A 13,553-nucleotide genomic window follows, 5' to 3' on the forward strand; every position below is an offset into this window, starting at 1 on the left:
GACAGTCCGTTCCCTGATGAAGAGATTTAACCGTCTCACTCACTGTTCCTTACACACACACACACACCTACCTTCCCTTTCGGTTATCCATTTAAATCTGATGACAACATCCACTCCTTTAACGGTGAGATCTTTGATGGCTATACAGTCATATCCTGGACCCACAAGTTCTTTTGCAGGTGGGACATGTATATGTGGTAGTGGTGGCAACCAAGGCTGCATTTCTCCTGGCTCTCTTCTGCTGTCTTCTGGTTGTTCTTTCTATTTCCAGAATACGAACCCCGTCGCCAAGTCATACGGTCAGCAGCGACATTCTCCTGGTCCTCGGGTCTGATCTTGCACTTCCTTAAAGCATTCTTCATCTGATCCTCATACAGCTTCTTCCGCCCTCCACTGTTCACCACTAACACACGAACACACACACACTCACACACACACACCAGACAGTGGTTTGTTGTTGGAGAAGTTTAAGCCTCTTACACACAGTTCCCCAGAACACACATACACACTGGACAGTCCATTCCCTGACGAAGAAATTTAACCGTCTCACTCACTGTTCCCCATTAACACACACTCTCTCTCTCACTGGGAAACTGTTACTTGTCGGAGTGGTTTAACCCTTTGACACTCTCAGTAATATACCCCCCCCCCCCACCATCCCACACACACTGGACAGTCTGTTCCCTGATAGAGATTTAACCCACTAACACAGTATTCCCCATTAACATACACACACAGAAACACACACTCACACTCACACACAGACACACACACACACAACTCTCTGTTCCCGGTTGGAAAGTCTTAACCCTTTCAGACACTTGACAGAGAGATTTAACCCACCATTAGCACATGCAAATACCAAAATACATCTCTCTCTCTCTCTCTCTCTCTCTCACTCACACATACACATATACACACTCACACTCAAACTCACTGGAAATCTGTTACTTGCCAGGCAGGTTTAACCCTTCACCCACTGTTTCCCATTAACACACACACACACACGCGTCCAGTCTTTATGTTGTCAGAGGAGTTTAACCCTCTTACACACCGTTTCCCTATAAATAAACACACACACACACAGAGCGGAGTCTGTTCTTTGTCGGAGATATTTTACACAGTAATACACACACACACTCTGACTGCAAATCTGCTTCTTGTCAGCGAGATTTAATCCTCTCACACACTGTTCACCATTAACACACACACAATCTCTCTCTCTCTCTCTCTCTCTCACACACACACACACTGGGAATCTGTTACTTGCCAGAGATGTTTAACTCTTTCACCCACCGTTTCCCATGAACAGATACACACAGTGGAGTCCGTTCATTGTTGACGAGGTTTTACACTTTGACACACTCAGTAACACACACACACACACACTGGACTGTGTTGTTGAACAGTTTTAACCGTTTCACACACTGGTGGCCATTAATACACACACACACACACACACACACACACGCACAGTCTATTTTGTTGTCGGAGAAGTTTAAGCCTCTTACACACTGTTCCCCAGAACACACAGAGACACAGACTGACACACTGGACTGTCCGTTCCCTGACGAAGAGATTTAACTGTCTCACTCACTGTTCCCCATTAACACACACACACACACACACACACACACACTGTGGAGCCTGGAGTCTGTTCATTGTCAAAGAGGTTTAACCCTTCCACACACTCAGTAATACACTCACACACACACTGGACTGTCTGTTGTTGAACAGTTTTAAGCGTTTCACACACTGGTGGCCATTAATACACACACCTCTCTCTTCCCTGTTGGAAAGTCTTAATCCTTTCAGACACTTGTCAGACATATTTAACCCTCTCACACACTGTTCACTATTAACTCACACACACACACACGACTCTATTTTGTTGGAGAAGTTTAAGCCTCTTACACACAGTTCCCCAGAACACACAGAGACACAGACAGACACACTGGACAGTCCGTTCCCTGACAAAGAGATTTAACCGTCTCACTCACTGCTCTCCACACACACACACACACTCTTTCTCTCTCTCTCTCTCTCCCTGGGAAACTGTTACTTGTCGGGGAGTTTAAACTTTTCACCCACCGTTTCCCATTAACACACACAGTGGAGTGTGTTCATTGGTGGAGTGGTTTAACCCTTTGACACACTCAGTAATATATAACCCCCGTCCCACACACACACTGAACAGTCTGTTGCCTGATAAAGAGATTTAACCATCTAACACACTATTCTCCATTAACATACACACACAGAAACACACACAGTGGAGTCTGTTCATTGTTGAAGAGGTTTAACCCTTTCATACACTCATACACACAAGGACAGTCTGTTCCTTGTTGAACAGTTGTAACCCTTTCACACACTGTTCCCTATTAACATGCACAGTCTATTTCTTGCCATAGAGATCTAATGCTCTCACACCGTTCCACACTAACATGCACACACCAGAACACACACACACACACACACACAGCGTCTGTTTCTTAGCAGAGAGATTTAATCCTCTCACACACTGCTCACCATTAACACACACACACATACACTCTCTCTCTCCGTCTCTCACTGGGAATCTGTTACTTGCCAGGGATGTTTAACCCTTTCACCCACCGTTTCCCATGAACACATACACACAGTGGAGTCTGTACATTGTTGAAGAGGTTTTTCACTTTTACACACTCAGTAATACACACACACAGTGCAGAGTCTGTTGTCAGAGTGGTTTAACCCTTCCACACACTCAGTAATACACTCACACACACACTGGACTGTATGTTGTTGAACAGTTTTAACCGTTTCACACACTGGTGGCCATTAATACACACACACACAACTCTGTTCCTGGTTGCAAAGTCTTAACCGTTTCAGATACTTGTCAAAGAGATTTAACCCTCTCACACACTTCACTATTAACACATGCACACACAAAAATACACCAAATCTCTCTCACACACACACACACACACACACTCTCTCACTGGAAATATATTACTTGCCAGGCAGCTTTAACCCTTTCACCCACTGATTCCCATACACACACACACACTGTTCACCACTAACACCCACACACACACACACACACACAACAGTGTTTTGTTGTTGGAGAAGTTTAAGCCTCTTACACACAGTTACCCAGAACGCACACAGAGACACAGACAGACACACTGGACAGTCCGTTCCCTGACGAAGAGATTTAACCATCTCAGTCACTGCTCCTCCCCCTCCCCCCCCCCCCCCCCCCCCACACACACACTCTCTCTCACTGGGAATCTGTTACTTGTCGGGGAGTTTAACCCTTTCACCCACCGTTCCCCATTAACACACACAGTGGAGTCTATTCATTGGCGAAGAGGTTTAACCCTTTCATACACTCAGACACAAGGACAGTCTGTTCCTTGTTGAACAGTTGTAACCCTTTCACATACACACTGGACTGTCTGTTTTTGAACAGTTGTAACCGTTTCACACACTGGTAGCCATTAATACAGACAGACACACAGACACACACACGACACTCTGTTCCCTGTTGGAAAGTCTTAACCCTTTCAGACACTTGTCAGAGAGATTTAACCCTCTCACACACTGTTCACCATTAACACATGCACACACCAAAATACATCACATTTCTCACACACTCACTGGAAATCTGTTACTTGCCAGGCAGGTTTAACCCTTCACCCACTGTTTCCCATTAACACACACACACACACACACACACACTCACGTTCAGTCTGTATGTTGTCAGAGGAACTTAACCCTCTTACACACCGTTTCCCTATAAATAAACACACACACACACACACACGCACAGAGCGGAGTCTGTTCTTTGTCAGAGATATTTTTCATACTCAGTAATACACACACACTCTCTGACTGCAAATCTGTTTCTTGTTAGCGAGGTTTAATCCTCTCACACACTGTTCACCATTAACACACACACACACTCTCTCTCTCTCTCACTGGGAATCTGTTACTTGCCAGGGATGTTTAACCCTTTCACCCACCGTTCCCCATTCACACACACACATACAAACAGACCAAAATAAACAGACCTGTTTAACCCTTTCACGCACTGTTCCCAATTGACATACACAAACACACATGACAGTGTTTTGTTGTTGGAGAAGTTTAAGCCTCTTACACACAGTTCCCCAGAACACAGAGAGACACAGACAGACACACTGGACAGTCCGTTCCCTGATGAAGAGATTTAATCGTTTTACACACTGTTCCCCATATCTATATCTACATACACACACACACACACACACACACAGAGTGGAGTCTGTTCACTGTTGGAGAGGTTTAACCCTTTCATACACTCATACACAGACAGTCAGAGATTTAACCCCCTCACACTGTTCACCATTAATACGTGCACACACCAAAACACTCTCTCTCACACACACACACACATAAAGCGGACAGTCTGTTTGTTGTTTGGAGAAGTTTAACTCTCTTACACACCGTTCCCCAGAACACACACAGAGACACAGACAGACACACTGTTCTGCATTAACACACACACACACAGTCCGTTCCCTGTCAGAGAGGTTTAACACTCTGACACACTGGCAGGCTGGTGAATGCACTTGCACCATAATACACGCCCGAACTCTCTCCACTCATAGGTACTGGTGTCAATACACACAACCCTACTCCCCGGCCTCACCTTCCAGACAGCACACCCTCCAGAGGCCGGAGTGAGTAAGGGAGCCGAGCTCCTTGCGGTCCTGGGGCGCCTCCTCCTGGCTGCCGTTTGTGGTGTTGCAAATTCGCGCCTTGGAATAGAGCCAATAGTCTGTGCCGATGGCGATGGTCATCAAACCAAAGGCTCCGAAGGCCCCTATGGTCGCCAGCAGCATCTGCACACCACGCTCACACCACCCCATGACTCATGTCCCTTGGCCGAGGGGGGGCAGTGGGGTCAAACTCCCTCCGTCTGCACCCAGGGGTGACACTGCAACCTCCTTCCGTGGACGCAGTGTCCTTCTCAGCGCATGGGCAAATCCCACCGGGATGGGGGGTGTGGGTCCATTTATCCCACTAGGGCTGGTGGGAGGGAGAGAGAATGGGGAGAGGGACAGAAGGGGAAGCGGAGAGGGAGTGGGAGAGAGATAGGGAGGAGAGAGGGGGAGAGAGGGGTTGAGCGGGAAGTGAGAGGGGAGAGAGGAGGAGGGAGAGAGGGGGGAGAGAGGGGGAGGGGGAGAGAGGGGGAGGGGGAGAGAGGGGGAGGGGGAGATGGGGAGAGAGGGGGAGGGGGAGAGGGGGAGAGAGAGGGGAGGGGGAGAGGGGGGAGAGAGAGGGGAGGGGGAGAGAGAGGGGAGGGGGAGAGAGGGGGAGGGGGAGAGAGGGGGAGGGGGAGAGAGGGGGAGGGGGAGAGAGGGGGAGGGGGAGAGAGGGGGAGGGGGAGAGAGAGCAGGGAGAAGAAGGGGTGAACAGAAGTAAATTAACAGTTTATTCCTTGGAACAAAAGACTGAGGTATAGATAGAGTAACTTTCTGCACTGAGGCTGGGTGGCAGAGGCAGTGGGTTAAGGGTGCACTGATCTCAGTCTCAGTGCTCAAGAGACATCTGCACAGGCACATCCATGCCCAGTAGCGACGCAGGAGGCTGGGGACTCCATGACTGGGGGAGGCACTTTAAATGACCAGACGGGCCAAAGAGCTGAGGAGGAAGGAGAGAGGGTGGGGAGAGAGAGGGGTGCAGGGTGGATGAGGAAAGAGAGAGGGATGGAGAGAGGGAAGTAAGTGATGGAGAGGGATGTATAGGGGAGGGAGATATAGATGGAGAGGGAGGAGAGAAGGATGGAGAAAGAGTAATGAGGAGGGATGGAGAAAGGGTGGGAGGGAGAGAGATAGAGAAAGGATCAATGGAGTGAGGGATGAGCTGGAGAGAGGGATGGACAGTGGAAGGAAAGACAAAGAGATACGGAGGGAGTGCAGGAGAAGGTAGGAGGGAGAGCGGAACTAGGGATGGAGAGAGGAATGAGAGGGGAGGGGAGAAGAATGGAGGGGGAGCGCAGTAGGCAGAGGATGGGGAGAGAGAAGGATGGGGAGGAAGGCAGAGAGAGGGACAGACAGTGAAGGAGTGATGGAGAGAGAGAGAGAGAGACTGAGGGGGAGAAAGAGATGGATGAGGCTGAGGGTTAACGATGCAGAGGGAGATGGAGAGAGGAAGAGAGGGAGGGTGAGAGAGGGATGGGTAGAGGGGAGAGGGTGGGAGGGGGATGGAGGGAGAGTGGCAGAGTGATTGAGAGTTGGGAGACAGATGACAGAGAGATAGGGTGAGAGAGGAAAGAAGAGGTGAAAGAGATGATGCAGTGAGGGTGAGAAAGAACGATGGGAAAGAGAGGGGAAGAGAAAGGAAGAGAAGGAAAGTGTGATGGAGAGGGAAGTGAGAGAGGGTGGAGAAGGATGGAGAGGACAATGAGAGGGTGGAGAGTGGAAGAGATGGAGGGGAGTGATAGGGATAGAGAGAGTGGTAGAGAGTGGGGAGTGAGAGAAAGGTGGAGAGAGGGGAGCAAGATTGGAGTGTGATGAGAGATGATAGTGGAGAGTGGGATGAAGTGATGGAGATGGGGAGAGAGGGACAGAGGGATGAGACTGGAGGTACAATAGATAGAGAGGAAGGGAGAGCAAGGGAGGGAGAGTGTGATGGGGAAAAATGAATGGAGGGGAGGAGAGAGGGATGGAGGAGATAGAAGAAGAGGGATGGAGGGGGAGAGGGATGGAGGGGAGTGAGAGGGATGTAGAGAGTATGGCAGAGAGGGATAGAGAGAGGAGTGAGAGAGGGATGGTGAAGGTGCGGGATGGAGATGTATATTGAGGAGGGGGAGAGATGGGGTGTGGGTTGGGAGAGGGCATAGATGGAGAGGGAGTGGGAGAAAAGGATGAAGAGGGATGGAGGGGTAGAGAGGGATGGAGGGGTAGAGAGGGATGGAGGGGTTGAGAGGGATGAGAGGAGAGAGGGAGGGGAGAGGGAGAGGAAAGGAGTAGGTGGGAGAGAGTGTTGGAGAGGGTGGAAAGAGAGGAGGTTGGGGAGATGGATGGAGAGGGAGGGGAATGAGGGAGTGGGAGGGGAATGAGGGAGAGGGAGGGGCAGAAAGGGATGAGGGAGGGGCAGATAGGGATAGTGAGAGAAAGCTGGAGAGATAGGGGCAAGATCGATGGGAGAAGGGAGAGAGGGATAGAGGGATGGAGAGGGTGGGATGGTGAGAGAAAGATGGAGTGATTGGAGAGAGTGATGGAGAGAGAGGTTGAAAGAGAGGTGGAGGGAGGAAAGTGTGATGGAGAGGGGATGGGACTGATCGAGGGGCATGGAGAGAGGGGTAGAGAGGAATAGAGAGAAAGGGGTGATGGAGGAAAGCAAGGGGAGGGGAGAGAGGGATGTAGATAATGGGGGTTCAACGGATGGAGAGTGAGGGAGAGTGTGTGATGGACAGAGGGGAAAGAGGGATGGAGAGAGGGAGAGGGATAAAGGGGAGAGAGGGAGAGGGATGAAGGGGAGAGAGGGAGAGGGATGAAGAGAGGAGGGAGAGGGATGAAGAGGGGAGGGAGAGGGATGAAGAGGGGAGGGGGAGGGGGAAGGGAGAGGGATGAAGGGGGAGGGAGAGAGGGATGAAGGGGAGGGGGAGAGGGATGAAGGGGAGAGAGGGAGAGGGATGAAGGGGAGAGAGGGAGAGGGAGGGATGAAGAGGGGAGGGGGAGAGGGATGAAGAGGGGAGGGGGAGAGGGATGAAGAGGGGAGGGGGAGAGGGATGAAGAGGGGAGGGGGAGAGGGATGAAGAGGGGAGGGGGAGAGGGATGAAGAGGGGAGGGGGAGAGGGATGAAGGGGAGAGAGGGAGAGGGATGAAGGGGAGAGAGGGAGAGGGAGAGGGATGAAGGGGAGAGGGAGAGGGAGAGGGATGAAGGGGAGAGGGAGAGGGAGAGGGATGAAGGGGAGAGGGAGAGGGATGAAGAGGGGAGGGGGAGAGGGATGAAGAGGGGAGGGGGAGAGGGATGAAGAGGGGAGGGGGAGAGGGATGAAGAGGGGAGGGGGAGAGGGATGAAGAGGGGAGGGGAGAGGGATGAAGAGGGGAGGGGGAGAGGGATGAAGAGGGGAGGGGGAGAGGGATGAAGAGGGGAGGGGGAGAGGGATGAAGAGGGGAGGGGGAGAGGGATGAAGAGGGGAGGGGGAGAGGGATGAAGAGGGGAGGGGGAGAGGGATGAAGAGGGGAGGGGGAGAGGGATGAAGAGGGGAGGGGAGAGGGATGAAGAGGGGAGGGGAGAGGGATGAAGAGGGGAGGGGAGAGGGATGAAGAGGGGAGGGGAGAGAGATGAAGAAGGGAGGGAGAGGGAGAGTGATGAAGGAGGGAGGGAGAGAGCAGGATGAAGAGGGGAGGAAGAGAGGGAGAGGGATGAAGAGGCAGTGGGGAAGATGGAGGGAAGCAGGGAGAGGGTCGAGAAGGTGGAGAGAGGGATAGAGAGACGAGAGTCAAGTGAGGGATGTAAAAAGAGTGGAGGAGCTTTAGAGAGAAGGCAGAGAGAGATAATTGGAGAGGGAGGGAAAGAAAGTGGGAGATGTTGAGATGGGGAGAGGGAGGGACGGAGAGTGATGGAAAGGGTGGGATATGAGAGAAGAATGGAAAGATAAGGGCAAGAGAGACAGAGAGAGGTGAGAGGTGAGTGGAAGAGAGGGGTGGTGTGGGAGGGGGATAGACAGATGGAAAAGGGGAAGAGAGGAAAGGAGGATGAGGCAGTGAGAGGGAGGGGAGGGACAGGGAGAAAGGGATGGAGAAAGGGGTGGAGAGAGAAAAGGAGAGGGAGAAAGGGTCAATTGAGTGAGGGAAAGAGGGATTGAGATAGACAGGAAGGGATGTAGCAAGGGATGGAGGGGAAGGGGAGAGATGGATGAGAGGGAGGAGGAGAGGGATGAGATGGAGGGAGAGAGGGTTGAGAGGATGAGAGGGTAGAGAGAGTGAGAGAGGATTGGAGAGGGAGGGAGAGAGAATGAGAGGAGGATGGGGAGGTAGGGGGAGGGATGGAAATGTAGGGGAGAAAGTGAATGGATGGAAAGGGGGAGACTGGGAGGTAAGTATGAGAGGGAGGGAAAGAAGGATGGAGAGGTAGAGAAGGATAGAGAAGGATGGAGAGGGGAGAGAAGGAGCAAGTGAGGGGAAGAGGATGTAGAGTAGAGTGAGAGAGGAATGAATAGAGACTGGCATAGAGCGATGGAGAGAGTGGGATGCAAAGAGGGTTAGAGGAAAGGAGAGTGATGGGGAGATGTGGAGGGGAATGATGGATGGAGGCATGGAGGGAGATTGAGAGATTATGAAAGAGGGATGAACAGGAGCTGAGAACATGGCGGTGGAGAGAGGGATAGAGAGGGACTGGGACAGGGATGAAGAAAGAGGTTTAGAATGAGGTGAGAGGGATGGAGAGAGGGTTGGAGGGAATGGGGAGAGAGGAATGGAGAGTTTGGGAGACATGGAACAAGAGGGATGGAGTGGGTGGGGATAGAGGGATGAGAGGGGAAGCGGGATGGAGGGAGAGGGGATAGAAGGATGGAAAGAGGGGAGAGGAGAGGAAGGCAGTGAGGGTAGGGGGAGAGGAATTAAGTTGGATGGATGGAGAAGGTTGATGAGAAAGAGAGATGGGGAGGCCAGGGGAAGAGAGATGGGGAGAGTGAAAGGGAGAGGGGGTTGAGAGATGGATGGGATGGGGGGGACAGGGGAAAGGAGAGGTAAGGGGAGTGATGGACAAAGGGATGGAGAAAGTTCAAGGGATTAAGAGGGGGATCAAAAAGCATGGAGAGGGATGGAGATAGGAGGGATGGAGAGCAAAGGAAGGTGGCAGAAAGAGGGCTGGAGAGAGATAAACAGGGAGAGAGGGATGGATAGAGGAATGGACGGAGGAGAAAGAGGATTGGAGCAGGAGAGAGTGGCTGAAGGATGGAGAAATGGAGGGAGAGTGCAATGGGGAGAGTTAGATAGTGAGAGAAGGATGGAGAGAGGAGACAGATGGATCGAGGGATGGGGAGAGGGGATGGAGAGCGGGAGAGTGGGATGGAGAGAGAGAGTGAAGGAGGGGGTTGGGATGGAGAGTGGGGAGAGCGTGGAGGAAGAGGTGGAGTTAGGAGAGTGTGGAGTGCAACATGTGGAGAAGGAGGGGGAGAGCTGGTAAGAGAGGGGAAGAGAGGGATGAAGAGGGGAGTGAGGGATGAAGAGGGGAGTGAGAGATGGACAGGGAGAGAGTGGCAGAGAAGGATGTCTAGAGGAGTAAGACGGTTGGAGAAGGAGGGGAGAGAGGAATAGATTGATGTATAGAGAGGATGGGAATGGATCGGAGACATAGGAGTGAGAGGGATGGAGGGAATAGGGGAGAGAGGGATGGAGGGAAGAGGGATGGAGGGAATAGGGAAGAGGGATGGAGGGAATAGGGGAGAGGGATGGAGAGAGGGTTGGATGGAATAGGGGAGAGAGGGTCGGAGGGAATAGGGGAGAGTGGGATGGAGAGAGGGTTGGAGGGAATAGGGGAGAGTGGGATGGAGAGAGGGTCGGAGGGAATAGGGGAGAGTGGGATGGAGAGAGGGTTGGAGGGAATAGGGGAGAGTGGGATGGAGAGAGGGTCGGAGGGAATAGGGGAGAGTGGGATGGAGAGAGGGTTGGAGGGAATAGGGGAGAGTGGGATGGAGAGAGGGTTGGAGGGAATGGGGAGAGAGGGATGAGGAGTGGAGAGAGGGTTGGAGGGAATAGGGGAGAGAAATGGAGAGAGGGTTGGAGGGAATAGGGGAGAGAGGATTGGACAGGAAGGAAGTGAGGGAAGGGAGAGAGAGGGATTAAGTTGGATGGATGGAGATGTCCGGAGAGACTAGGGGAAGAGAGATAGAGGGTGAGAAGGAGAGGGATGGAAAGCAGGAGATTAGGGGAAAGGAGAGGGAGTGGTAGTGATGGGCAGAGGAATGGAGAGAGAAGGGGAGTGAAGGAGGGAGTGAGGGTTGTAGTAGGTGGTGGATTAGGGGATGGGGCGAGAGGGAGGGGAGAGAGAACTGGAGTGGTCTGGGGAGAGTGCCGGACAAGGAGGGAGAAAGAGTGAGGGATGCAGAGGGAGTGGAGTGGAGAAGGAGGGAGTGAGGGAAGGAGAGGGAGTGGGAGAAAGATAGAGCATGACAGAGAGGGGAGTTGGATGGAGAGGAATGGGTAGGGAGGGGTTTGGAGGAAAGAGTGGAAGGATAGAAAAATGGGAGACAGCAAGACAGAGAAAGTGATGGTGAGGATGGAGGGATGGAGAGGGGGATAGACAGTGAGGTAAGAAGAGAGAGGGAAGAAGAGAGGAGTGAGAGGGGGATGGAGGGGGAGAGGGATGTGGTGATGTACAGAGAGGGAGGGCAGAGAGGGTGGGAGTAAAAGGATGAGGGGGCAGAGAGTGGAGGAGATGGGATTAGGAAGAGTGGGAGATGGATAGGGAGATGAGAGGGAGAGAGTTGGAGAGCGGTGGAGAGAGGAAGGGAGATAAGAAGCAGTGATGTATAGAGGGAGAGAAAATGTGGGCTAGAGAGGATCGGTGGGAGGGGGAATGGACAGAGAGTGAGGGGCGTAGAAGTAAGCAAACGGGGAAAGTCGAAAGGACCGTGAGGTCGTGTGAGTCGGGGAGGATTAAGAGAGGGATAGAGAGAGAAGGTAAGAGAGGGAGGGAGAGGGTTGGAATAGGCTTGGAAAGGGGAGAGGAGGAAAGAGGGATTGGGAGCGAGGGAGGGGAATGGTGGAAGATGGATAGAAAGAGATTCAGAGATTAAGAGGGAGGGATGGAAAAGGATAGAGAGAGGGAGAGAGATGGAGAGAGAGAGGGAAGGAGAGAGGGATGCAGAGGAAGGTGGAGAGAGTGGGATGACAAGAGAGGGGGAGAGTGTGAGGAGGGAAGCAGAGAGGGTGGGAGAGGGAGGGGAAGAGGGATGTTGAGGGGAGGGAGAGAGGGTGGAGGTTAGGGGAAGAGGGATGGACTGTTGTATTGAGAGTGAAGGGATACGGATGGTGAGAGAGAGGGTGGGAGGGATGGAGAGAAAGGGGAGAGGGGCATGGCAGAGAGAGTGGGTGAGGATGGAAAGGGAGGGAAGAAAAGGGTGGAGACGGGGGTGTGAGAGGGAGGAATTTGAGAGGGATAGAAAGAGGGATGGAATGGGAGGGGAGAGGTTTGTAAAGGATGAGAGGCATGGATGGAGAGGGATGGAGAGTGGGGGGGGGAGAGAGGGATGGAGGGATGGGGAGACCGATGGAGAAGAAAGGGGAGAGGAGGTTGGGATGGAAAGAGGGATGGAGAGAGAGGGGTGAGAGATGGGAGGGAGGGGTGAGATGGAGGGGGTGAGAGGCTGAGAGGGATGGGGAGAGAGGGAGGAGATGCCAGGGGGGATTGGGGCTGTGGAGAGTGGAGGGTAGAGGGAGAGGAACTGGGGATAGGGATGTGGAGTGCAGAGAAGAGGGATGATGGAGAGAGAGGGTGAGAAAGGGATGGAGAGGGCAGGGGTGAATATTGAGAGGGAGAGAGAGAGAGAGAAATGAATGTGGAGAGGGATGGAGAGGGATGAACCGGGGGAGAGGGGTCGAGTACCGGGCCCGGTCGATGGCTCCGGATTACCTGGTAGGGTCCGGCCCGCGGCACGGGAAGATCCCAGCGCCGCAGCGTCTGCTCCGCGATCCGAGGGGAGGGCAGGGCGGTGCGGTGCGGTGCCGCGTCCCTCCGGAGCGCAGCGCGGGCCCGCAGCGAACAGAGGCCGGCCGGCGCCGGGGCGGCTGGATGCGGCTGCGAGAGGAGGGGCGAGTGCGTTCGGGGTTGGAGGGAGGGAATGAGATGGGGGGGCGTGGGGGTGGCAAGAAAGAGAGAGGCTGAGAGACGGACGTACATTCAAAGAGAGAGATAGGGACGGGAGGGGGATTGATGGGGGTGGGAGTGACTGAGACAGAAAGAGACACATACACAGGTACAGAGAGAGGGGGAGACACACTCACACAGGCTCAGAGAGAGAGAAAGACACACACACACAGGCTCAGAGAGAGCGAGTGAGAGACACACACAGGCTCAGAGAGAGAGAAAGACACACACACACAGGCTCAGAGAGAGAGACACACACACACACAGGCTCAGAGAGAGAGAAAGACACACACAGGCTCAGAGAGAGAGACACACACACAGGCTCAGAGAGAGAGACACACACACACAGGCTCAGAGAGAGAGACACACACACAAGCTCAGAGAGAGCGAGAGAGACACACACACAGGTTCAGAGAGAGGGGGAGACACACTCACACAGGCTAAGAGAGAGAGAGAGACACACTCACACAGGCTAAGAGAGAGAGAAAGACACACACACACAGGCTAAGAGAGAGAGAAAGACACACACACAGGCTGAGAGAGAAAGACACACACACACAGGCAGAGAGAGAGACACACACACAGGCTCAGAGAGAGAGAGACACACACACACAGGCTGAGAGAGAGCGAGAGAGAGAGACACACACAGGCTCAGAGAGAGCGAGAGAGACACACACACACAGGCTCAGAGAGAGAGACAC

General features: G+C 52.9%; 1 protein-coding gene across 1 annotated transcript in view; it reads right to left on the minus strand.

The window, feature by feature from the left end:
- LOC132386118 (voltage-dependent calcium channel gamma-8 subunit-like) overlaps window positions 1-12,740 on the minus strand; it is a gene marked incomplete at its 3' end in the record, with an annotated part of 53,513 nt that extends 40,773 nt beyond the window's left edge. The window contains exons 1-2 of the mRNA XM_059958413.1: window positions 12,619-12,740; window positions 4,679-5,058 (exon numbers count right to left, since the gene is read on the minus strand). Coding sequence (XP_059814396.1) covers window positions 4,679-4,898 — 220 coding nt within the window. The remainder of the gene's footprint in view (window positions 1-4,678; window positions 5,059-12,618) is intronic.
- Between the last annotated feature and the right edge of the window lie 813 nt (window positions 12,741-13,553).

Source organism: Hypanus sabinus, unplaced genomic scaffold (genome assembly GCF_030144855.1).
Source record: "Hypanus sabinus isolate sHypSab1 unplaced genomic scaffold, sHypSab1.hap1 scaffold_1002, whole genome shotgun sequence".
NCBI classification, from domain to species: domain Eukaryota; kingdom Metazoa; phylum Chordata; class Chondrichthyes; order Myliobatiformes; family Dasyatidae; genus Hypanus; species Hypanus sabinus.